The following is a 25,724-nucleotide window of genomic DNA, read 5'->3' as shown; positions in this document are numbered from 1 at the left end:
TTTTGGAGATTTTATTTATTTATTTATTTATTTATTTTAATTTTACATTCCAAACGTGCATTATTCATTTTTATCTATTTCCACAGTGGCACCAGAGATTGATCTGGATGTTGCCCTTCGGACTTCTATCATTGCTAAAGCAGGTGAAGATGTGGAAATAATGATTCCATTCAAAGGAAGGCCTCCTCCAACTGTCACATGGAGAAAGGGTGACAAAAATCTTGCGACTGATGAAAAATATATCATACAGAACACAGAATCATCAACATTACTTTCTATTCCTCAAGTTACCCGAGATGATACAGGAAAGTATGTTCTTACAATTGAAAATGGAGTTGGAGAACCTAAATCATCATTTGTGAATGTGAAGGTACTTGACACACCATCTGCCTGCCAGAAGCTACAGCTTAAGCATGTTTCTCGTGGCACAGTTACACTTGTATGGGAGCCACCTCTCATTAATGGTGGCTCTGAAATAACAAATTATGTTGTTGAAAAAAGAGATGCTACAAAGAGGGCCTGGTCAACTGTAACAATGAAGTGTTCTCAAACTACCTTTAAGCTAACTAACCTGTCAGAAAAGACTGCGTTCTTCTTCCGTGTTCTTGCTGAAAATGATATTGGACTGGGTGAGCCTTGTGAGACACCTGAACCAGTGAAAGCTGCGGACATACCAGGACCTATAAAAGACCTCACCATGAAAGATTCTACAAAAACTTCTGTTAAATTGCATTGGAGCAAACCTGACTATGATGGTGGTAGCATTATATCAGACTACGTTATTGAAAAGAAACTGCAGGGTGAAAAGGAATGGACCTATGCAGGCACAAGCAAGAGCTGTGAATTTGAGGCTGAAAAACTTAAAGAGCTATCTGTCATGGAATTCAGAGTCTTTGCAAAAAATGAAAAAGGCATGAGTGATGGTGTTACTGTTGGACCCATTACAGTGAAAGAACATATAATAACACCAGAAGCTGACCTTTCTGACATTCCTGGAGGTCAAATGACTGTGCGAATTGGGCATAACCTACACATTGAATTACCCTATAAAGGTAAACCTAAGCCATCAATGAGCTGGCTGAAGGACAACCTCCCTCTTAAAGAAACTGAACACCTTCGTTTCAAGAAAACTGAAAACAAGATAAGCTTAAGTATCAAGAATGTGAAAAAGGAGCATGGTGGCAAATATACTTTGATTCTTGATAATGTCGTCTCCAGAAAAACATTTACAATCACTGTCATCACTCTTGGTCCACCATCTAAGCCAAAAGGACCCTTAAGACTAGACGAAGTCAAAGCAGATAGTGTAGTTTTGTCATGGGAACCTCCTGAAGATGATGGGGGAGGTGAAATTACTGGCTACAGTATTGAGAAAAGAGAAACTTCTCAAATGAACTGGAAGCTGGTGTGCTCAAGTGCTGCTAGAACGACTTTCAAAGTACCAAACCTTGTTAAAGATGCTGAATATCAGTTTAGAGTCCGAGCAGAAAACAGATATGGAGTAAGCCCACCTCTTGTCTCAGTAGATGTTGTGGCAAAGCATCAATTCAGAACACCTGGTGCCCCAGGCAAACCTGTTGTATACAATGTAACTGCTGATGGAATGACCATAGCTTGGGATGCTCCTGCTTATGATGGCGGCTCAGAGATCATTGGCTACCATGTTGAAAAGAAGGAGCGAAACAGTATTCTGTGGCAAAAGGTTAATGTTGCATTAATATCTAGCAGAGAATACAGGATTACAGGACTAGTTGAGGGTCTGGATTACCAGTTCCAAGTATATGCAGAAAACACTGCTGGTCTAAGCCGAGCTAGCGAGCCAAGCAAGTTTACCTTGGCAGTCTCTCCAGTAGGTGAGTGAATGATCAGTCACCCAAAAAAATTCTAGTGTTGTAGAATATGGTGAACAGTAATAAAAATAATCCTTCATTATTTTTACCCTCTTTCAGATCCACCTGGTACTCCTGATTATATTGATGTCACCAGAGAAACAGTCACTCTTAAATGGACCCCCCCACTGCGTGATGGAGGCAGTAAGATTGTGGCCTACAGTATTGAGAAGCGGCAAGGAAGTGAAGACCGGTGGCTGAGATGTAACTTTACTGATGTCAGTGAATGCCAGTATACAGTTACAGGACTCAGTTCAGGCGATCGATACGAATTCAGGGTGCTTGCAAGAAACGCTGTTGGTACCATTAGCCCACCTTCACAGTCTTCAGGCTATATCATGACCAGAGATGAAAACGGTAAGATTTCATAACACAATTGTGTTTGTGTACTGGGGCCAAGTAGACCTTCTGGAAGATGAGAGGTCACAGGGGGGAGAAAAGCGTATGACTGCCCCTTCCTCTTGACTCAGAATCATTTCTGCTTTTGCTCCAAAGCAGGAGGAGTTAAATGGAATACCCAAACGTGACAGACATATGTAATCATTGCTACGTTAGTAGCAAATAGTTTAGTATTTTTCATCTGTTGTAGTATGTTGCTGAGAGTGCTAACAGGAAAAAATAAGCTTACAGTTCATAATTCTGTATATAAATCTTTTATATTTGCTGAGTTAAGAAGACTGTATTTTCCTTTTTCAGTTGCTCCAACGATTGAATTTGGCCCTGAGCACTTTGAAGGCCTAACTGTTAAAGCCGGAGAGAGCATTAGACTTAAAGCTTTAATCAAAGGACGACCAGTACCTAAGGTGACATGGTTTAAGGATGGCAAGGAGATAGAAAAAATTATGAGTATAGAAATAACTACAGGTATTGGATATAGCACAATCTTCATTAGAGATGCTACCCGAGATCATCGTGGAGTGTACACAGTAGAAGCCAAAAATGCATCAGGCACTAAACGAGAAGATATTACATTCAGAATACAAGGTATCATATTGAATGCTTTCAATACAATTTTTCATACCAGTATTTTACTCTAAGTGCCCTTAAATTATAACTCCAAACCTTTTATTTTGCAGACACACCAGGAAAAGTTGGTGGACCAATACGATTCACAAACATCACTGGAGAAAAAGTGACCTTATGGTGGGAGCCTCCTGCTAACGATGGTTGTGCTTCTATTTCCCACTACATCATTGAAAAGCGTGAAACCAGCAGGATTGCGTGGGCCTTAGTTGATGACAAGTGTGAAGCTTGCAGCTACACTGCACTTAAATTAATTAAAGGCAATGAGTACCAGTTCCGTGTCTCTGCAGTAAACAAATTTGGAGTTGGCAGACCATTGGAGTCTGATCCAGTTGTAGCACAAATACCTTACAGTAAGTTACTATCTAATTCTGTGGAAAACACTGTAAAGGTACCATCTTCTGTTTCTAATTATGTTTTTCTTTTCTTTTTTTTTCTTTTTCTTTTTTTTTTTTTTTTTTTTTCCTTTTAGCTCTTCCTGATGCCCCAGGGACACCAGAGCCTACCAACATAACAGGAGACAGTATCACTCTGACATGGGCCAGACCAAAGTCAGATGGTGGGAGTGAGATAAATGAATATATTCTAGAAAGGAGAGAAAAGAAGAGCATGCGCTGGGTTAAAGTGTCCAGTAAGAGGCCCATTGCTGAGAACAGATACAGAGTAACCGGCCTTATTGAAGGCAACGAATATGAATTTCATGTCATGGCTGAAAATGCTGCAGGAGTTGGACCTCCAAGTGACGTTTCAAAGCTAATTAAATGCAGAGAGCCAGTTAGCCCACCTAGCGCACCTAATGTTGTAAGGGTGACAGATACATCAAAGACTAGTGTAAGCTTAGAATGGACCAAACCAGTTTTTGATGGTGGTATGGAAATAATTGGATACATTATTGAGATGTGCAAAGCTGATCTAGAAACATGGCAGAAAGTCAATGCAGAGACTGTTCTTGCTACTAAATATACTGTAGTTGATCTGGAGGCAGGAGAACACTATAAATTCAGAGTTAGTGCTGTCAATGGTGCTGGCAAAGGAGAAAGCTGTGAAGTTCCTGCATCAGTCCAAACTGTAGACAGGCTTTCCGCACCTGAAATTGACATTGATGCAAACTTCAAGCAGACTCACATTGTAAGAGCAGGTGCAAGTATTCGCCTATTTATTGCCTTCTCTGGAAGACCTGTTCCTACTGCTGTGTGGTCCAAAGCAGATGCAAATCTGAGCCTGCGTGCTGACATTCAAACCACTGATTCATTTAGCACATTGACTGTGGAGGAATGCAACAGAAACGATGCTGGCAAATATGTCTTTACTGTGGAAAACAACAGTGGAAGTAAGTCAATTACATTTACTGTCAAGGTTTTGGACACTCCTGGTCCACCCGGTCCTATTACATTTAAGGATGTGACCCGAAGATCTATTACTTTAATGTGGGATGCTCCTGTGCTGGATGGAGGTTCACGTATTCATCACTACATCGTGGAAAAACGAGAAGCAAGCCGTCGTAGCTGGCAAGTGGTGAGTTCAAAATGCACTCGACAAATCTTTAAGGTCACTGATCTGGCAGAAGGTGTCCCATATTACTACCGAGTGTCAGCAGAAAATGAATTTGGCGTAGGTGAACCTTGTGAGTTGACAGAACCAATTGTAGCCACTGAAGAGCCTGCTCCACCTAAGAGACTAGATATCGTTGATACTACCAAATCTTCTGTAGTTTTAGCTTGGCTTAAACCTGACCATGATGGTGGTAGTCGTGTTACTGGATACCTTCTTGAAATGAAACAAAAAGGCACTGACAAATGGATTCCAGCTGGTCAAACCAAACAACTTACTTTCACTGTTGAAGGCCTTGTGGAAAACACTGAATATGAGTTCCGGGTCAAGGCAAAGAATGATGCTGGCTACAGTGAGCCAAGAGAAGCTTTCTCTTCTGTTATTATTAAAGAGCCACAGATTGAACCAACAGCAGATCTCAGTGAAATAAGCAGACAACTCATAACATGCAAAGCTGGAAGCACTTTTACTATTGATATACCAATTAGTGGCCGCCCAGCTCCAAAAGTGACATGGAAACTTGAGGAGATGAGGCTGAAGGAAACTGAGAGAGTTACCATAAGGACAACGAAAGACAGAACCACACTGACTGTAAAGGACAGTATGAGAGGTGACTCTGGGAAATACTACCTTACGCTTGAAAACACTGCTGGTGTGAAAACATTTACTGTCACAGTGGTAGTCATAGGACGGCCAGGTCCAGTCACTGGCCCAATTGAAATATCGTCTGTCTCTGCTGAATCCTGTATGTTGACCTGGAAAGAACCTGAAGATGATGGTGGCAGTGATATTACAAACTACATTGTAGAGAAGCGTGAATCCGGAACAACAGCATGGCAACTGGTAAATTCGAGCGTAAAACGTACACAGATCAAAGTCACCCGTCTCACAAAATACCAGGAGTACAGTTTTCGAGTAAGCTCAGAAAACAGATTTGGAGTCAGCAAACCACTTGAATCTAAAACTGTAGTAGCTGAACATCCATTTGGTAAGTGATACATTTTTATTTTTAGGCTGTTCTCCTCTAACTGCTGTGTGTGTGTGTGTGTGCGTATATATAACTATATAGTTAACTAATATTTTCCCAACCTCCCATTTGTACTCAGTCCCACCAAGCCCACCTTCAAGGCCAGAAGTATATTCCGTGTCTGCAAATGCCATGGCAATTCGCTGGGAAGAACCCTATCATGATGGTGGCAGCAAAGTCATTGGATATTGGGTTGAAAAGAAAGAGCGCAACACCATCCTTTGGGTGAAGGAAAACAAAGTGCCATGCTGTGAATGCAACTTCAAAATCACTGGGCTGGTGGAAGGCCTAGAATATCAATTCCGAACGTATGCTCTAAATGCTGCAGGTGTTAGCAAAGCCAGTGAAGCTTCCAGACCCATTGTGGCTCAAAATCCAGTTGGTAAGTATTACTTTCAATAGTTGTTTTGTAAATTAAGTTAAAATAGAACTGCATTTCTCATTTTCTGTTTTATTCCTCCAGATCCACCAGGACGGCCAGAAGTAACAGATGTCACCAGATCTACAGTGTCCCTGAGCTGGTCACCGCCACTTTACGATGGTGGAAGTAAAGTTATTGGATATATTATAGAGAGGAAACCATATAATGAATCTGGTGATGGACGCTGGCTGAAATGCAATTATACCATAGTCTCAGAAAACTTCTTCACAGTGACAGCTCTTGGTGAAGATGAAGCATATGAATTCCGTGTACTAGCAAAGAATGCAGCTGGTGTGATTAGCAAAGGATCTGAATCAACTGGTGCTGTCATTTGCAAAGATGAATACTGTAAGAAATATTCATTTGGAACAACTAAATATGTGGCGTTCCATTTTTTAATACTATCATGCAATTTGTAATTTAATTTTTATTTCTTTTTTTTTTCTTTTTTTTTTTCTTTTTTTTTTTTCCTGTGACAGCACCACCAAAGGCTGAACTCGATGCCAGATTGCAAGGAGAAATTGTGACCATTAGGGCTGGATCTGACCTTGTTCTTGATGCAGCCATTGGTGGGAAACCAGAACCAAAAGTCTTCTGGTCCAAAGGTGATAAGGAATTGGACCTGTGTGAAAAGATATCTCTGCAATACACCAGCAAACGAGCCATTGCAATTATCAAGTTCTGTGACAGAAGTGATAGTGGAAAATATACTCTAACGGTGAAAAATGCCAGTGGGACAAAGCAAATTTCTGTTCTTGTCAAAGTGCTTGGTATGTTTTTTGTGATTAATATTCGTGCTTAATGTATACTAAAAACAAAAACACCAGTGTTGCTGCATAAAATAAGAGATAATTTTTTCTTTGTTTTCTAATAATAACACTTATTTCTACCTCCACCCAGATTCACCAGGTCCGTGTGCAGGAAAAATCACAGTTAGCAGAATAACTGAAGAGAAGTGCACTCTGGCATGGAATATTCCCGAGGAGGATGGAGGTGCACAAATCACTCACTACATTGTAGAAAGGCGCGAAACCAGCAGACTTCACTGGGTTATTGTTGAGGCCGAATGCCAGACATTGTCATGTGTGGTAACAAAACTTATTAAGAATAACGAGTACATCTTCCGTGTCAGAGGTGTCAACAAATATGGGCCAGGTGTTCCACTTGAAACAGAACCTGTCATTGCCAGGAATGCTTTCAGTGAGTGTTACTACCTTCCATTCTGTGTCAGAATGTGTGGAATGTCTGTCATAGGTAAGCAATGCATAAAATTATGTTTTTCCTCTCATTTTTAAACTCAACAGCTATCCCAACACAGCCTGGTACTCCCGAAGAAGTGAGTGTTGGCAAGGAACACATAATCATTCAGTGGACAAAACCAGAATCAGATGGTGGCAGTGAGATTAAGGACTATCTTGTAGACAAACGTGAAAGGAAAAGTCTGCGCTGGACACGAGTGAACAGAGATTACACGATTTATGATACCAGACTGAAAGTTACCAGTCTTATGGAAGGTGGTCAGTACCAGTTCCGCGTCACTGCAGTGAATGCTGCTGGGAACAGCGAGCCTAGCGAAGCTTCACAATATATGTTATGCAAGGAACCATCATGTAAGTTGCCACATTTAAAACATATTTTAACATTTACTTATAATAACGGAGCATAAACCCAAATTCACGCTTCAACTAGGATACTCAGGAAGACCTAGGAACTCAGTGAACTAGGCAGTATTTGAAAAAATTTGGAAGCAGTTGTAATTCATCTTAAATGCATTTCCCAGCTTTTACTGTTGATAAACAATTTTTAACTGTAAAATGTTCCCTTAACCAATGTGAAATATGTTTTCTTGTTTTTCAAAGATACTCCTGCAGCACCTTCAGCTCCAAGAGTTGTGGACACTACAATGCACAGCATAAGTTTAGCCTGGTCAAAGCCCACATATGATGGTGGTGCTGACATCTTAGGCTACGTTCTTGAAATGAAGGAAGAAGGTACTGAACAGTGGTACCGACCACATACGACTCCCACTCTGAGGAACGCTGAGTTCACCGTAACTGGTCTTAAAACAACCCAGAAATACCAATTTAGAGTTGCTGCTACAAATGTGAATGGTATGAGTGAATTCAGTGAACTGTCTGCAGAAATAGAACCTGTGGAAAGAATAGGTAATTTGAAGAATTCAGTGTGTATTTTAAAGAATAACTCTATTTTCTTTTAAAACTACTAAAAGATTAATTCATTTCATGTTTCTTGCACCCTTCATCAGAAAAACCTGAGCTTGAGCTTGCTGATGACCTGAGGAAGACAGTAACAGTGAGAGCTGGTGGTTCCCTGCGTCTAATGGTCTCTGTGTCTGGCAGACCTGCTCCTGTAATCACATGGAGCAAGCAGGGTATCGACCTTGTAAGTCGAGGCATTATTGATACTACGGACAGCTACACTCTACTTATTGTGGATAAAGTTAATCGCTACGATGCTGGAAAGTATGTCATTGAAGCTGAAAATCAATCAGGAAAAAAATCAGCAACTATTTCTGTGAAAGTGTACGGTAAGTACTACTACAATTATAAAATATGGTTATTAGACTACTCATGGTGCATGTTATTGATGAGTAAGAAATTCAGTCGTTTCTAAAGAAAAAGTAGTTTGAAACAGCATGAGATTGTTTGAGAAGTCAAAGAAATAGAGGAAAACGTAAAGTTTTAAAGCTGTGCTACAATTGTAGAATAATTAAGGTGGGAAAAGACCACTGAAATCATCTAATCCCACCACCATGCCCTCTAAAGCATGTCCCTGAGTGCCACATCTACCATTTTCTTGAAAACCTCCTGGGACAGTGATTCTACCACTCCCAGGGCACCCTATACCAATGCATTACCGCTCCTTCTAAAATCCAACCTGAACCTCCCCTGGCACAATTTAAAGCCACTGCCTCTTATTCTATGTCTTTCTCTTATTTTATTGCTGTTATCTGGAACAAGAGTCCAAGACCTACCTCACTACAACCTTCTTTCATGTAGTTGTAGAGAGCAATGAGTCTCCCATGAGCCTCCTTCTCTCCAGACTAAACAATCCCAGTTATAAATGAAATGCTTTTTTGTGTGTTGTTTTTTTTATTATTATTATTTTTTAATTTATTTATTGTTGTGGCTTTGTTTTGTTTTGTTTTTTTTTAATTCAGAACTCAATCTGTGGAAAGAATCCCAAAGAAAAAGTTAATATTTTCTTTTTGGTTTAGATACACCCGGTCCACCAGCTGCAGTGAGAATTAAGGAAGTATCAAGAGATTCTGCAACACTTACTTGGGACATTCCAACTATTGATGGTGGAGCCCCTGTCAGCAATTATATAATTGAGAAACGTGAAGCTTCCATGAGAGCTTACAAGACTGTCACTACTAAATGCAGCAAGACATTTTACAGAGTTACTGGACTTCTGGAAGGAGCTTTGTATTATTTCAGAGTACTGCCAGAAAATATTTATGGCATTGGTGAAGCTTGTGAAACATCTGATGCAGTATTAATATCTGATGTACCTATGGTACCACAAAAACTTGAAGTGATTGACACCACCAAATCAACTGTTACTCTTGGTTGGGAGAAACCAGTTCATGATGGTGGCAGCAGATTGACTGGCTATGTTATTGAGGCCAGCAAAGCTGGAACAGAAAGATGGCTGAAGGTAGTGACAGTAAAGCCTACCGTCTATGAACATACAATTATTTCTCTCAATGAAGGTGAACAGTACTTGTTCAGGGTCAGAGCACAGAATCAGAAGGGTGTTTCAGAACCACGAGAGATTGTCACAGCAGTAACAGTACAGGACCAAAAAGGTAAGCATCTACTGCTGAAAATAACTGTGAAACTGACACCAAATCAACGCAATATTTATTAAGCAGATACTGAGAATATCAATGTATTTGTTTCTTTTCTTAGTTCTGCCAACAATTGACCTTGCTGGAATACCTCAGAAGACAATTCATGTACCTGCTGGCAAGCCCATTGAATTAGCTATTCCAATTGAAGGACGGCCACCTCCTGCTGCATCTTGGTTCCTGGCTGGTGCTAAACTAAAAGAATCAGAACGCATCAAAATGGAAACCGTTGCCAAAATGACTAAACTGACGGTGCGCGAGACCACCATTCATGACACTGGAGAGTATACACTTGAACTGAAGAACACAACTGGAACAGTTTCTGATACAATAAAAGTTATAATCCTTGGTAAGAACTTCTGAAAGTAATTGTCCGTCATCTTTTTTTGTCTGAACTTTGCTCCCACCAATATGATTTCTTCTCTCAACATTATTTTGTGGCTCTTAATTTTATTTTTCATAGACAAACCTGGGCCACCTGTTGGACCTATCCGAATTGATGAAATTGATTCAAATTACGTAACCATCTCCTGGGAGCCACCTGAGCTGGATGGTGGAGCTACACTTAGTGGCTATGTGGTAGAGCAGCGTGATGCTCACCGTCCCGGATGGCTGCCAGTTTCAGAGTCAGTAACCAGAACAACATACAAATTCACCAGGCTTGTTGAAGGTGCAGAATATGTGTTCCGTGTGGCTGCTACAAACCGCTTTGGAATCGGATCTTACCTGCAGTCTGAGATTATAGAATGCAAGAGCAGAATTCGTAAGTCTACCTTTAAGAATAAAATATGCATATTTACATGGTTTATGTGGGCACGCGTAGATGAGATTATCCTAAACGTTGCTACTTTATTTTGCCAAATAATGGGATACATTATGGTACACTGTAGCCTTTGTATGTTTCTGGGGAAAAACCTCATCCATAAATAGGTATTGCAAATGCACCACAGAGAACATGGACAGTAAGCATGGACTTTATGCTTAGATCTACTGTTAGCTATCTATCTACTATTACTGAAAATTTGCTTTACACCCCATTACAAAAGCAGGATTATTTCATTGGCCTAGTTTGTAAAGTAGTTTTATATTTTTCTATTAAAATTAAATTTGATATGATGTTGATACAACATTGTCACTCATAGTATGTTGCATATTTCTCTGTGAAAATAGTTTGATGCCATCTTCGGTAAGTCTGTGTTCTCTTTTTACAGGTATCCCTGGCCCTCCTGGCACTCCGGAAGTGTTTGATGTCTCTCGAGATGGTATGACGTTAACTTGGTATCCTCCAGATGATGATGGTGACTCACAGATTACTGGTTATATCGTAGAACGCAAGGAAGTGAGAGCAGATAGATGGATTCGTGCAAATAAAGTTCCAGTCACTATGACTCGATACCGTTCCACTGGGTTGGTTGAAGGACTGGAATACGAACACCGCATCACAGCAATCAATGCAAGAGGTGCTGGGAAACCTAGCCGTCCTTCCAAGTCTGTTGTTGCCAGGGATCCAATTGGTAAGTTATTTCCTACATAGGCTAAGCATATTATGGCAGAATGGAATGATCCTACTGAAAGTCACTCTTTCTGGTAATTTGGAAATTTATCTGTGTACGTTTATGAACAGCAGAAGGGAGTCTGACTGGAAGAAACCAAGAAAAACATATGTGAAAATCTTTTATTCCAAGTATCCCTGTATAAATCCTATAATGACTTCATACGGATTGTATGCTGGAAGTTATGTGTTTTAAATCTTCATAAAGAAGATCTCACTGAGCCCTCATGTGGTCTTCTCTTCCAGCTCCTCCAGGGAAACCTCAGAATCCAAGAGTCACTGACACCACAAGAACATCTGTCTCTCTGGCTTGGAGTCCACCAGAAGATGAAGGTGGCTCTAAAGTCACCGGCTACTTAATTGAGATGCAGAAGGTAGATCAATTTGAATGGACCAAATGTAATACAACTCCCACCAAGATTCGTGAATACACTTTGACACACCTACCACAAGGTGCAGAGTACAGATTCCGTGTGCTAGCTTGTAATGCTGGTGGGCCAGGAGAACCTGCTGAAGTGCCAGGAACGGTCAAAATAACAGAAATGCTTGGTAAGACACTTCACATCTTAAATCCTATTGAAAGCTGTCCTAAAGAAGTATTCAGCTAAATCATTTGCCTGTAAAATGCACATTGCCTGAGATGTTAATTTTCTTTACAGAATATCCTGACTATGAACTTGATGAAAAATACCAGGAAGGTCTCATGGTGAGACAAGGTGGAGTTATCAGGCTTACGATACCCATTAAGGGTAAGCCCATCCCAGTATGCAAATGGACGAAAGAAGGACAGGATATCAGCAAGAGGGCCATGATTGCAACTTCCGAAACTCACACAGAACTTGTGATCAAAGATGCAGAAAGAGAAGATTCCGGCACCTATGATCTGGCACTTGAAAACAAGTGTGGCAAGAAAGCTGTGTATATTAAAGTCAGAGTGATTGGCATTCCAAATCCACCAGAAGGGCCTCTTGAGTATGACGATATACAAGCCCGTTCTGTCAGAGTAAGCTGGAGACCTCCTACAGACGATGGCGGGGCAGATATACTAGGTTATATTGTCGAGAGACGAGAAGTACCAAAGACTGCCTGGTACACTGTTGATTCTAGAGTAAAAGGGACATCGTTGGTAGTGAAAGGTCTAAAAGAAAATGTGGAATATCACTTCCGTGTTTCTGCAGAAAATCATTTTGGCATTAGCAAATCTCTCAAATCTGAAGAACCAGCAGTACCAAAGACACCTCTGAGTAAGTCCCCATTTTAGATTTTTAAAAACTTTTTGTAATGGTTACCACTTACTTACTACATTACACTTCCACAAGTGCAATAGAATGAGCATATAGTTGAATGCTGTGGCTCTATTATTTCTACTAATCATGTTCTTGTCATTATTTTCAGATCCTCCAGAGCCTCCAAACAACCCGCCTGAAGTACTTGATGTCACAAAGAGTTCAGTTAACTTGTCCTGGTCCAGACCTAAAGATGATGGTGGTTCTCGTGTAACTGGGTACTACATTGAACGTAAAGAGACATCTACAGAAAAATGGGTCCGGCATAACAAAACGCAGATCACTACTACAATGTACACAGTCACAGGACTTGTTCCAGATGCTGAATATCAGTTCCGTGTTGTTGCTCAAAATGAAATTGGTGAAAGTGAAGCAAGTCCTGCTTCTGAACCAGTCGTATGCAAGGATCCGTTTGGTATGAAAATGTTTGCATTAATAGATCTTGTGAGGAACAATTTAGCAATTTGGAAAAGAATTTAATTTCTGTATATCTTTCAATTTTCAGACAAACCAAGCCAACCTGGAGAAATTGAGATCACTTCAATATCTAAGGACAGCATTACAATAGAATGGGAACGACCTGAAAGTGACGGTGGCAAAGAGATCCTTGGCTACTGGGTTGAATATCGACAGTCTGGAGAAAGCACCTGGAAAAAATGCAATAAAGAACTCATCAAGGACAGACAGTTTACCATAGGAGGCTTATTGGAGGCCACAGAATATGAATTCCGTGTTTTTGCAGAAAACCAGACTGGCCTCAGCAGACCCCGAAGGACTGCTATGGCAGTGAAAACTAAATTAACGTGTAAGTAAAAAATACACTGTTGTATTTGCTTCAATACTGATGTAATCTCGTGTGTCATATACCACAGTGCCACACTGAATATGCTTTACAAATTATTTGCCAACGTGACTGTCCTAAGTCACAGTCCAACTGTTCACATGTAAGGGGAACAAGTGTAAATGAAGATTACATTTCAGTAACATAATAATAGAGGAATCTTTTGGATTAGTTATCATTATTTTTATTTTTTCTTTCTTTTAGCTGGAGAAGCACCTGCCATAAGAAAGGAAATGCAGGATGTTACAACTAAACTGGGTGAAGCAGCTCAGCTGACGTGCCAGATTGTTGGGAGACCTCTTCCTGATATTAAATGGTACCGCTTTGGCAAAGAGTTGGTGCAAAGCCGAAAATACAAAATGTCATCTGATGGACGCAACCACACGCTGACAGTATTAACAGACGAACAAGAGGATGAAGGTCTCTACACTTGTATGGCTACCAATGATGTCGGAGAAATTGAAACTAGTGGCAAGCTACTGTTGCAGGCTTCTCCTCAGTTCCACCCTGGCTTCCCATTGAAAGAGAAATATTATGCTGGTGCTGGTGGCACTCTCCGCCTTCATGTCATGTATATTGGCCGACCAGTACCAGCGATAACTTGGTTTCATGGCAACAAACCTCTGAGAGGATCAGAATCAGTCACTATTGAAAACACAGAGCATTATACTCATCTTGCAATTAAGAATGTCCAGCACAAAACTCATGCTGGGAAGTACAAAGTGCAACTCAGCAACACGTTTGGAACAGTTGACACTGTACTTAATGTGGAAATACAAGGTAAAGAATTCTATTTTCAGTGTATTTGTGGAATATTTTCTAAAATACTGAGTGGCAAAAGAAAGAAAGAACTAAAAAGACACTTCTTTCTGTTTCACAGATAAGCCAGATAAACCAGAAGGGCCAGTCGTTATAGAGTCTGTACTGAAGAATTCCGTGGTGATTAGCTGGAAACCACCAGAAGATGATGGAGGTGCTATGATAACAAATTATATCATAGAGAAACGTGAAGCCAAGGAAGGAGCAGAATGGGAACTTGTGTCTTCAAGCATTTCAGGCACAACTTGTAGAATTGTTAATCTAACTGAAAACGCAGGCTACTATTTCCGTGTTTCTGCTCAGAATACATATGGAATTAGCGAAGCACTGGAAGTCTCATCAGTTGTCATTATGAAGCCTCCATTTGGTAAGTGCACACTGAATATCCAGTTTGGTATGCCTCTGTAATTGCTACGGAAAGTTCACTTCAATGTTTCAATCTTTTTATTCTTTACAGAAAAACCGGGACAACCTGGTCAGCCAGTAGCAAGTGCTGTCACAAAAGATTCTTGTGTTGTCTCATGGACGCCACCTGCAAGTGATGGAGGTGCAAAGATCAGAACATACTATCTCGAGAAGCGTGAGAAGAAACAAAACAAGTGGATTTCTGTAACAACGGATGAAATTCGTGAAACCGTATACTCTGTGAAAGACCTTATTGAAGGCCTTGAATATGAGTTCCGTGTAAAATGTGAAAATCTAGGTGGCGAAAGTGAGTGGAGTGAGGTATCACAACCAGTCATTCCAAAATCTGATGTACCAATTCAAGCTCCACATTTCAAGGAAGAACTCAGAAATCTGAATGTGAAATTTCAAGCTAATGCCACATTTGTCTGCAAAGTTACTGGTCATCCTAAACCAATTGTCAAATGGTACAGGCAGGGCAAAGAGATCATGCCGGATGGAGAAAAGATCAAAATACAGGAATTCAAGGGTGGATACCACCAGCTAATCATTACAGATGTAACAGATGATGACGCCACAGTGTATCAAGTTAGAGCTACCAATCAAGGAGGATCAGTGTCTGGCACTGCCTCTTTGGATGTTGAAGGTAAATGAAGGGTCTTGATTCCCGAGACACATTCTCTTTAAATTTTGAGCGGTTGGATTATTGATGCTCTTCTCATGGGTTTTTGCTCATGTGTTGTTTTTTTCTTTCTCTTTTTCTTCCAGTTCCCGCAAAGATTCACTTACCCAAAAACCTGGAAGGTATGGGAGCCGTTCACGCTCTCCGAGGGGAAGTAGTGAGCATCAAGATCCCATTCAGTGGCAAGCCTCCCCCTGTGATCACGTGGCAGAAGGGACAAGATCTCATTGATACTAATGGACATTACCAAGTCATTGTTACAAGATCATTCACATCTCTTGTTTTCCCAAATGGTGTTGACAGAAAAGATGCAGGTTTTTACATTGTTTGTGCCAAAAACAGATTTGGAATTGATCAAAAAACAGTTGAATTAGATGTAGCTGATGTGCCTGATCCACCAAGAGGTTTGAAAGTTAGTGACATTTCAAGGGATTCAGTCAACTTAACCTGGATTGAACCAGCTACTGATGGTGGGAGCAGGATCATAAACTACATCGTTGAGAAACGTGCTACAACAGCAGAGCGATGGATTCGTGTTGCACAAGCTCGTGATACACGATATACAGTAGTGAACCTATTTGGCAAGACCACCTATCAGTTCCGTGTAATTGCAGAAAACAAGTTTGGCCAAAGCCAGCCTTCTGAACCTACTGATCCAATTATAACAAAGGAAGATAAGACTAGAGTAATGAACTACGATGAAGAGGTTGATGAGACCAGAGAAGTCACCACAGCTAAAGCTGCTCACTATTCTACGAAGGAACTCTATGACAAATACATGATTGCAGAAGAGCTTGGACGTGGGCAGTTTGGCATTGCGCACCGCTGTGTTGAGGCAGTTTCAAAGAAGACTTACCTGGCTAAGTTTGTCAAAGTAAAAGGTGCTGACCAAGTTTTGGTAAAGAAAGAAATTTCTATTCTAAACATTGCTAGGCACCGAAATATCCTGTATCTTCATGAATCGTTTGAGAGCCTAGAAGAATTAGTCATGATCTTTGAATTCATTTCGGGAGTTGACATCTTTGAAAGAATCAGCACAGCTTCATTTGAACTGAATGAAAGAGAAATAGTAAGTTATGTACGCCAGGTCTGTGATGCACTAGAATTTTTACATCGCCACAGCATTGGACATTTTGATATCAAACCAGACAATATTATTTATTTCACAAGAAGGAGCTCTGTAGTTAAAATTGTCGAATTTGGTCAAGCCAGACAACTGAAGCCTGGAGACAGCTTTAGACTCCAGTTCACTTCACCTGAATATTATGCACCTGAAGTACATCACCATGATTTGGTCAGCACAGCAACTGACATGTGGTCAGTTGGTGCTCTAACGTACATACTTCTCAGCGGCATTAATCCTTTCATTGCTGAAACAAATCAACAAGTTATTGAAAATATTCTAAATGCTGAATACCATTTTGATGATGAAGCATTCAAAGACATAAGCATTGAGGCCATGGACTTCATCGATCGCCTGTTAGTAAAGGAAAGAAAAGCTCGAATGACAGCTGCTGAAGCACTTAATCACACGTGGCTTAAACAGAAAACAGAGAAGACCAGCACTAAAACCATCAAGACCTTAAGACACAGGCGTTACTACCACACTCTAGTAAAGAAGGAGTGGAACACAGTTGTGTCAGTAGCCCGCATTTCCTGTGGAGGTGCAATTAGATCTCAGAAAGGTATAACAGTGGCTAAAGTTAAAGTTGCTCCAATAGACATCGGTCCCATTGCTGGGCAGATAAACCATGCTACTGCAGAAGAAGGAGGGCATGCCAAATATGTGTGTAAAATTGAAAACTATGATCAGTCCACACAGGTCACCTGGTACTTTGGTATGAGGCAACTAGAAAACAATGAGAAATATGAAATCAATTATGAAGAAGGTGTGGCGACGATGTACGTCAAAGACGTTTCTAAATCAGATGATGGAACATACAGATGCAAGGTTATAAATGACTACGGTGAAGACAGCTCTTACGCAGAACTTTTTGTTAAAGGCGTGAGAGAAATGTCTGAGCACTACAGATGTAGAGCTGTTAGGAAAGTGAAACGCCGTGTTGATGCAATGAGACTTCTAGAGCGCCCACCAGAATTTACTTTGCCTTTGTATAATCGCACTGCATACGTTGGAGAAAATGTCAGGTTTGGTGTAACTATAACAGTCCACCCAGAACCTCGCTTAACATGGTTCAAGTCAGGCCAGAGAATCAAGCCTGGTGATGACGATAAGTATACTTTTGAATCAGACAAAGGTCTTTACCAGCTCATCATCAATAAAGTCACTGAAGAGGACGATGCGGAGTACAGTATTGTAGCACGCAATAAATATGGGGAAGACAGCTGCAAAGCTAAGCTGACTGTGATTCCACATCCACCTCCAGCAGATACTACACTGAGGCCAATGTTTAAAAGACTGCTGGCCAATGCCGAATGCCAAGAAGGCCAAAATGTTAGTTTTGAGATCAGGGTATCTGGTATTCCAAAACCGACATTGATGTGGGAGAAAGACGGTCAACCTCTATCCTTTGGTCCTAACTTTGATATAATTCATGAAGGTTTAGATTACTATGCTTTGCATATAAGAGATACTTTACCAGAAGACAGCGGTTATTACAGAGTTACTGCTACAAACAGCGCTGGATCTACAAGCTGCCAGGCTCATCTAAAAGTTGAACGCTTGAAATATGTCAAGCGTGAGTACAAGACTGAAGAAGAGCGGGAGAAGCACGTACAAAGGCAAATTGACAAGACCTTAAGAATGGCAGAGATCCTTTCTGGGGTTGAAGCTGTTCCATTGACACAAACTGCACAAGAGGCTCTCAGAGAAGCTGCTATCTTATACAAACCAGCTGTCAGCACTAAGACTGTCAAAGGTGAATACGAAATCAAGAAAGAAGAAAAGAAGGAAGAAAGAAAACTTCGTATGCCATATGAGGTTCCAGAGCCTCGCAAACACGTGCGTACTACTCTTGAGGAAGATCAGACCATTAAACACTTTGTGCCTCTGTCAGATATGAAATGGTACAAGAGGCTGCGAGACCAGTATGAAATGCCAGGAAAACTTGAGAGAACCGTTCAGAAACGCCAGAAACGCATACGTCTTTCCAGGTGGGAGCAATTCTATGTGATGCCACTGCCACGCATTTCTGATCAGTATAAGCCTAAATGGCGCATACCGAAGCTAACACAAGATGACCTCGAAACTGTGAGACCAGCACGTCGGCGTACACCATCTCCAGATTATGAATATTACTACAGGCCAAGGAGGCGGTCACTTGGTGATTTATCTGATGAGGAATTACTCCTGCCAATTGAGGACTATTTAGCCATGAAGAGAACTGAAGAGGAAAGACTGCGCCTTGAAGAAGAGCTTGAGCTAGGCTTTTCTGCTTCCCCACCAAGTAGAAGCCCCCCACGCTTTGAGCTGTCTGCGCTTCGGTACTCAACTGCAGGAACACAGGTCCATTCAGAGGAAGAAAGAAAGAGAGAGCTGAGGTACTCCAGCTACCATATCCCAACTAAAGCTGACACAAGCGCAAGCTATGCGGAACTTCGTCAGCGCTATGACAGGGCTGCCTACAGACCCCCCAAACAAAAGCAAAGAATAATGGCTGAAAGAGAGGATGAAGAATTGCTCCGTCCTGTCGGTGCTACTCAACGACTCTCTGAGTACAAGAGTGAGCTGGAATATATGGCAGAGGAGGAAAAGAGCAGACTGAGGAGAAGGAGGGAAAGAGAAATAACTGAGATCACATCAGAAGAAGAAGAAGAAATAGAAATGGTGCAACACATCCAAAGGGAATTTTCACCTCCTTCCAGATTACTAAGGAGAAGAAGATCCCTTTCTCCAACTTACATTGAGTTGATGCGCCCTGTATCTGAATTAATTAGACCCCGTTCACGACCTCCCGAGGAAAGTGAAAGAAGATCCCCAACACCAGAGAGAACTCGACCGCGTTCACCTAGCCCAGTTTCTACTGAAAGATCGCTCTCTCGGTTTGAGAGGATGGCAAGATTTGACATTTTTTCTCGATACGAGTCCATGAAATCCGCTTTGAAAACACAGAAAACTATGGAAAGGAAATACGAAGTCCTAACTCAACAGCCTTTCACCCTTGACCATGCTCCTCGCATCACCCTGAGAATGCGCTCACACCGTGTGCCGTGTGGCCACAACACCAGGTTCATTCTGAATGTCCAGTCAAAACCAACTGCTGACGTGAAGTGGTACCACAATGGCATTGAGCTCCAGGAGAGCAGTAAGATACATTTCTCGAATACCAGTGGGGTATTAACGCTGGAGATTCTTGACTGTCATATTGATGACAGTGGAACATACAGGGCTGTATGCACAAACTACAAAGGTGAATGTTCTGATTATGCAACGCTAGATGTTACTGGAGGAGATTACACTACATACTCTTCCCAGCGGAGAGACGAAGAGGTACCACGGTCAATTTTACCTGACCTGACAAGAACAGAGGCGTATGCAGTCACATCATTTAAGAAAGCATCTGCTACAGAAGCGAGTTCCTCAGTAAGAGAGGTCAAATCAGAAGTGTCAGCAACGAGAGAGTCGCTTTTATCATATGAACACCATGCTTCTTCCGAAGAAAAGATCAGTGCCTCTGAAGAAAAATCATTGGAAGAAAGGACTGTACACAAGGCATTTAAGAGCACTCTGCCAGCAACGATCCTTACAAAACCGCGGTCAATCACAGTTTCTGAAGGCGAGACTGCAAGATTTTCCTGTGATGTTGACGGTGAACCAGCACCAACAATAACATGGGTCCGCGCGGGTCAACCTATTGTTTCTTCCAGGCGCTTCCAAATAACACGGACGCAGTACAAGTCTACTTTTGAAATTTCTTTGGTCCAGATTTCAGATGAAGGAAGTTACACTGTTATGGTGGAAAACTCTGAAGGAAGACAGGAAGCGCACTTTACTTTGACTGTTCAAAGGAAAAGAATCCCTGAAAAAGCAATTACGTCACCTCCGAGAATCAAATCTCCTGAGCCTCGTGTAAAGTCTCCAGAGCCAGTTAAGTCTCCTAAGCGAGTGAAATCTCCTGAACCCATCGGTACCCCCTCAAAAGCCAAATCACCACCTGGAGACAAAACAGCACCGGCAGAGAAAGTACAATTACCAACTGCTTCTCCTCCAAAGATAAAGGAGCAACTGAAAGCAGAAACCCTTGGAGATAAGGTGAAGTTATCCTGCGCAGTTGAAAGTAGCGTTTTAAGCGTCAGGGAAGTGGCTTGGTACAAGGATGGCAAAAAACTGAAAGAAGACCATCATTTCAAGTTTCATTATGCAGCAGATGGCACATATGAGCTCAAAATCCACGACCTCACAGAATCTGATAAAGGAGAATATACTTGTGAAATTATGGGAGAAGGAGGTATTTCAAAAACTAACTTCCAGTTTACCGGCCAAGTATTTAAAAACATCCATTCCCAGGTGCAAAGTGTATCAGAAACTCATAAATCAGTTGAGAAAGGAGACAAAGTACTTACTGTTTCCACCCAGAAGAAATCATCAGTTTCAACTGAAGAAAAAGCGGCAATTGAAGAAGTTATTAAAAAGTCAATTGTTACTGAAGATGTCAAAGAATTGAAAGCAGAAATTAGAACCTCTTCGACTCAAATGACCGTGTCTGAAGGGCAGAAAGTGACTCTGAAAGCCAACATTCCTGGTGCCTCTGAAGTAAAATGGGTGCTAAATGGAATGGAGCTAAGAAATTCAGATGATTACAGATATGGCATTTCTGGAAGTGATCACACGCTAACTATCAAAAAGGCTAGTAATAAAGATGAAGGTATACTCACCTGCGAAGGTAAAACTGATGAAGGCATTATTAAATGCCAGTATGTGCTTACGTTCTCTAAAGAGCGCTCAAACGAACCGGCATTTATCATGCAGCCAAAGTCTCAAAATGTCAATGAAGGACAAGATGTGTTGTTCACCTGTGAAGTTTCTGGTGATCCTTCTCCTGAAATTGAATGGCTTAGGAATAATCAACCTGTAAGTACCATTTCAACGTGTTCACTTGAAAACTTAGGATTCTTCATTGAACTGATTTTAATTAAACAATTTTATCCTCTACAGATTGCTGTTTCATCACGTATGAGAGTGACTCGCTCTAAAAACACTTATTCTCTTGAGATTCGAAATGCTGCAGTGAGTGACACCGGAAAATACACAGTTAAGGCTAAAAATTACCATGGGCAGTGCTCTGTTACAGCATCTTTGACTGTTTTCCGTAAGTTCGTTTTCTGCATCTTGTGTTGAGATTTATCAGGTTTTATTGCTGTGGTATGTCTACTAAAATGATTTTTGATTAAAGCCACCGGCAAGGTTGATACAGGTATTTTAACAGGTTTCTATTTATTATTGATATATCCATAAAACTAAAGTCCATTAGAAATTGTCTTTAGAAATTAAAATTAAAAACCTTCATAGCACCCACAGAGAAGCATGCAGATGCTCTTTTGTATCCCTAGATGAGCGTTAACAGGAAAGCTGTGAACGTTTCTTCTAGGCTGACCTTGGTGCTGGCAAGTACTTTTTCCTGAACTACTAACAGAACCTCTTCCAATGAAACAAAATAATTCTGCAGTTGAAAACTGTTACAGTAACTTAGCCATAAGTGAACCAGATTTAAGATTTTGACTGTACAAGGACATCTGTGTTCCTAGCACCAAGGGGTTAGTATGATTTGCCTGGATAACTGTGCTTGAGCTTAAAGGAAAGCTGCAGTAGCTGGTCTGTTTCTGCTCTCTTTGATAACTACAAAAGAGTGCAGTGACATCTAGAACTTCTAGTATGATGCATGTTAAGAACTCAAAAATATTCCACAACTTCTACAACTATGAACCAAACACACAATTTCTAATTCTAATAATGGCTGTATTAGGAAATAGTGTGTCGACAGTCTGTTTCTTCTTAAGCATGTCTTTCCCTTCCATCTGATGCATCTTAGCCACCATTCTGTTTCCTACTCATTTCATTTCCAAGTTATCATTTGTAACTTGGACATCTTGAATCCAATAATTTTACACATTTGTATTCTCCACTGCAGTTTTCCAGTGAAAGCAAACTAAGCTAAGCTGTCTGTCCATTTATTTCTGAGAAATTAACCGCACAGACTGCATGACTTCCTTAGTTAATGTGATGTTATTGGTTTTTCCTTCTATGCTCCTCAGCTCTAATTGAAGAACCTCCAAAAGAGGTAGTATTGAAGACAAGTGGCGACGCAAGCATGCACGAAAGTTTTTCTTCTCAATCCTTTCAAATGGCTGCTTCTAAACAAGAGGCTTCATTCAGCAGTTTCAGCAGTAGCAGCATGACTGAAACGAAATTTGCAAGCATGTCTGCCAAAAGCATGTCCTCCATGAAAGAATCCTTTGTAGAGATGAGCTCCAGCAGTATTATGGGGAAATCTAGTATGGCTCAACTGGAAAGTTCAACTAGTAAGATGCTTAAATCAGGTGTGAGAGGTGAGCAACACAATTACTAGTAGAGTTAGTGCTTTGAATATCGTGAAATAGTCCTTAAGTAAACCCACTACACCTCACAGGGGTTTAGTGGAAACATGCTAACTAACTTCACATTTCTTCTCCTGTTTTGTAAAGGAGTACCACCAAAAATTGAAGCTCTGCCATCTGACATCAGTATTGATGAAGGAAAAGTTCTCACGTTATCTTGTGCTTTTTCGGGTGAACCTGCACCTGAGATAACATGGTACTGCAAAGGGAGAAAAATTACCAGTCAGGACCAGCAAGGCAGATTCCACATTGAAACCAGTGAAGATCTAACCACCCTGATCATCATGGACGTCCAGAAGAATGATGGTGGAATTTACACTCTGAATTTAGGAAATGAATTCGGTACAGATTCTGCCACTGTGAATATTAATATTCGATCAATTTAGAAAGCTTGATCTGTATAATTTACACTTGTCTTTTTACAAGTGATTCCCTTATGGACTGATCTGTAAATATTAAAAAAAATAATAATAATATTTTTGTACCTACCTGAATGAGACAAAGTCCAGAGATACACATTATGACTTATAGTCATTATTGACCTAAGAATTTTAGACACTTTTTTCACTGACATGTACATACTGTATATAGCCGAAGTTAACGGTTATGAAGTTTTGTACCATTTGTTTTATGACATTTTGAAACGTAACTTTTGGAATTAACAGTTGGTAGGAGAAAGTTTCCTAGCAAACGACTATCCTGCTCAACATTTAACTAATTTTTGTGCCTCAACTCATTGTTGATGTCTAAGAATGCCTCAACAGGTAGAGAGGCTCCCTGTTGAAGATTACCTACAACCAAGAAAGGATACTGTGCATAGTATTTAATACAAGCACAAATAATTATGTTGAATCAGAAATGTAAGGCACTGGTGATATTTACAATTACCCTCCTGTAAGTATTACTTTAATGTTTTACATTGGATCTGATTTTGTCGTAATTTCCATGCCTGACTGACAATTTCTGAACAAAGTGCAAGCGGCCAGCACTTTGTTCGCCCATTGTTTGGGTGCTGCTTCTGACACATTGACTGCCTGAATGGCTTTTAAAAAGTAACATCACCTGGCCATCCCCATAATCTACAAAGCCATTTAGGTACTCAAGTGCAGCAGCAGTACCAACTCTTGGAGGTTCGTAGGGTGCAGTGATTGAGTTTGTTTAGTAGTATTAGACACTTAGTAGTCCCTTACAGGCAACTAAGCAGTGAACCACAGTTTGGAAACAAACTGTTGTTATAACATCAGATATTGCCCTGCACTTCAATTTGCTGTAGTTCTTCTAATGTAGTAGTAAATCTAATTGTTAGATGTTGAACCTCCTTGAGATAGAATTGTTCCTTTGAAATAAAGCATGCTATCTGCACCTTAAGGTCTGTGTTTGTTTGTTTGGGGTTTTGGGTTTTGGTTGTTTTTTTTTTTTTTTTTGCTTGTTTGTTTGTTTGTTGGGGGTTTTTGTTTATTTGTTTGTTTAAGTATTTAAACTTCACTTTTTTTCCATAGGAGAAAAAAAAAAAAAAATTATAAACAAGCTGGGGACTACTCATAGAACAGTAAACAGTGATACCACAGTAAAGTTAGCAAAAGCAAGAAAATAACGTCTCAGCTGAAGGAAAACACATGCCTAGATGTGTCCTCACAGCTAGGGACTTGCTTTGTGCAGCGCACAGTGAGATACCAAACAACTTCAAGGCCCACGCTAGGTCAGCCTGAATTGGTTACCAGAAGCACAATATCAAGCACCATTATCCCACTCACAAAACAGACCTTGCTTCTTAGTAGGCTATGCTAGCTTAGTGTTGCACAGCACTAAGAAGACAATGCGTCTGCTAGACTCCTGTAATCACCCATGGAGCAAGCTCAGCATTGCAAGGGTAGAGTTAGGTCACACAGTCAGAGACAAAATGACCTGAAGGTTAGCTAATTAACAGTAAATGGAGTTTAACATACAAAAAGCTACGTTTTGGATCATGACTAGATCCAGACATTTGGGAGTGATGGAAATAGGAGCATTTAGAAACAACAAAAGAGAATCTGAATGTGTGGTACTTTCCCTTAGAGAAAGAAGTAAAAGAGAACAACAAAAATATGATTCACTACTGGAAATTCAGTCTTCAATTGCCTCTACTGAATGTAGACATTTTTACTTGATCAAGCTGAAAGCAGCCAATGTGGCAGAGTAAGCAAGTTAGTTCTGTCTGCAAGCACATCTAACTTTAAGCAGATGACTAACTCGTATGCCTAAAATAGGATTTAAAGCAATGTACTTAGAGAATTTGCTGGAACACAGTTTAAATAGATAACTTGACATGCTGCTTAACCTGCGTTTGCAAGACAGCTGAACAAACACTCAAACTGAGTGCCACTGATAAAGTCACAATGTGAAGCTTCAGCCTCCTTCACTTTCACAAAGCACAGCCCAACACAACAGCAATTCTCATGACTAAGCAGTCTGAATAAAAATAAGAAAATCAATTTCTAAAATTATTTACTTCTTCTATTCAGAGAGAATACTGGGATTTTTAACTGTACAGGCTGACATTTGCTCTGTTTAAAGGTAAGACCTATTGCAACACAGTGCCAAGATCACGAAAATATCCTGCCACCAACATGTCAAAGCATTGAGATTTCGTGCTTCTGGATCCTGATGCATGAGGAAAAAATCCTAGCAAAGATCAGTGAGCATGTTTTTAAATGCAGGCCAGTATGCTTATTTTCAGCTTATTATCATCTGATGTTAGAAACTTCAGAGCTAAAAGTCAACAACCAGACAATACCACTCTTTGCCCAGGCAGACAGAGCAT

At 40.6% G+C, this 25,724-nt stretch overlaps 1 protein-coding gene across 1 annotated transcript in view; it reads left to right on the top strand.

Moving 5' to 3' along the window:
• TTN (titin) overlaps positions 1-23,310 on the top strand; it is a 240,350-nt gene extending 217,040 nt beyond the window's left edge. Inside the window, exons 233-259 of the mRNA XM_072341903.1 lie at positions 87-1,853; positions 1,950-2,246; positions 2,586-2,873; positions 2,966-3,265; positions 3,385-5,451; positions 5,570-5,872; positions 5,954-6,259; positions 6,391-6,681; positions 6,812-7,111; positions 7,216-7,521; positions 7,771-8,076; positions 8,178-8,459; positions 9,150-9,743; positions 9,847-10,134; positions 10,249-10,548; positions 10,997-11,299; positions 11,584-11,886; positions 11,997-12,581; positions 12,733-13,038; positions 13,129-13,428; positions 13,669-14,244; positions 14,345-14,650; positions 14,741-15,334; positions 15,457-21,401; positions 21,486-21,639; positions 22,583-22,876; positions 23,012-23,310. Coding sequence (XP_072198004.1) covers positions 87-1,853; positions 1,950-2,246; positions 2,586-2,873; positions 2,966-3,265; positions 3,385-5,451; positions 5,570-5,872; positions 5,954-6,259; positions 6,391-6,681; positions 6,812-7,111; positions 7,216-7,521; positions 7,771-8,076; positions 8,178-8,459; positions 9,150-9,743; positions 9,847-10,134; positions 10,249-10,548; positions 10,997-11,299; positions 11,584-11,886; positions 11,997-12,581; positions 12,733-13,038; positions 13,129-13,428; positions 13,669-14,244; positions 14,345-14,650; positions 14,741-15,334; positions 15,457-21,401; positions 21,486-21,639; positions 22,583-22,876; positions 23,012-23,310 — 17,960 coding nt within the window. The remainder of the gene's footprint in view (positions 1-86; positions 1,854-1,949; positions 2,247-2,585; positions 2,874-2,965; positions 3,266-3,384; positions 5,452-5,569; positions 5,873-5,953; positions 6,260-6,390; positions 6,682-6,811; positions 7,112-7,215; positions 7,522-7,770; positions 8,077-8,177; positions 8,460-9,149; positions 9,744-9,846; positions 10,135-10,248; positions 10,549-10,996; positions 11,300-11,583; positions 11,887-11,996; positions 12,582-12,732; positions 13,039-13,128; positions 13,429-13,668; positions 14,245-14,344; positions 14,651-14,740; positions 15,335-15,456; positions 21,402-21,485; positions 21,640-22,582; positions 22,877-23,011) is intronic.
• Positions 23,311-25,724: the final 2,414 nt, after the last annotated feature.

This window comes from Excalfactoria chinensis, chromosome 7 (genome assembly GCF_039878825.1).
Source record: "Excalfactoria chinensis isolate bCotChi1 chromosome 7, bCotChi1.hap2, whole genome shotgun sequence".
NCBI classification, from domain to species: domain Eukaryota; kingdom Metazoa; phylum Chordata; class Aves; order Galliformes; family Phasianidae; genus Excalfactoria; species Excalfactoria chinensis.
This window is presented reverse-complemented; position numbering and strand designations above follow the sequence as displayed.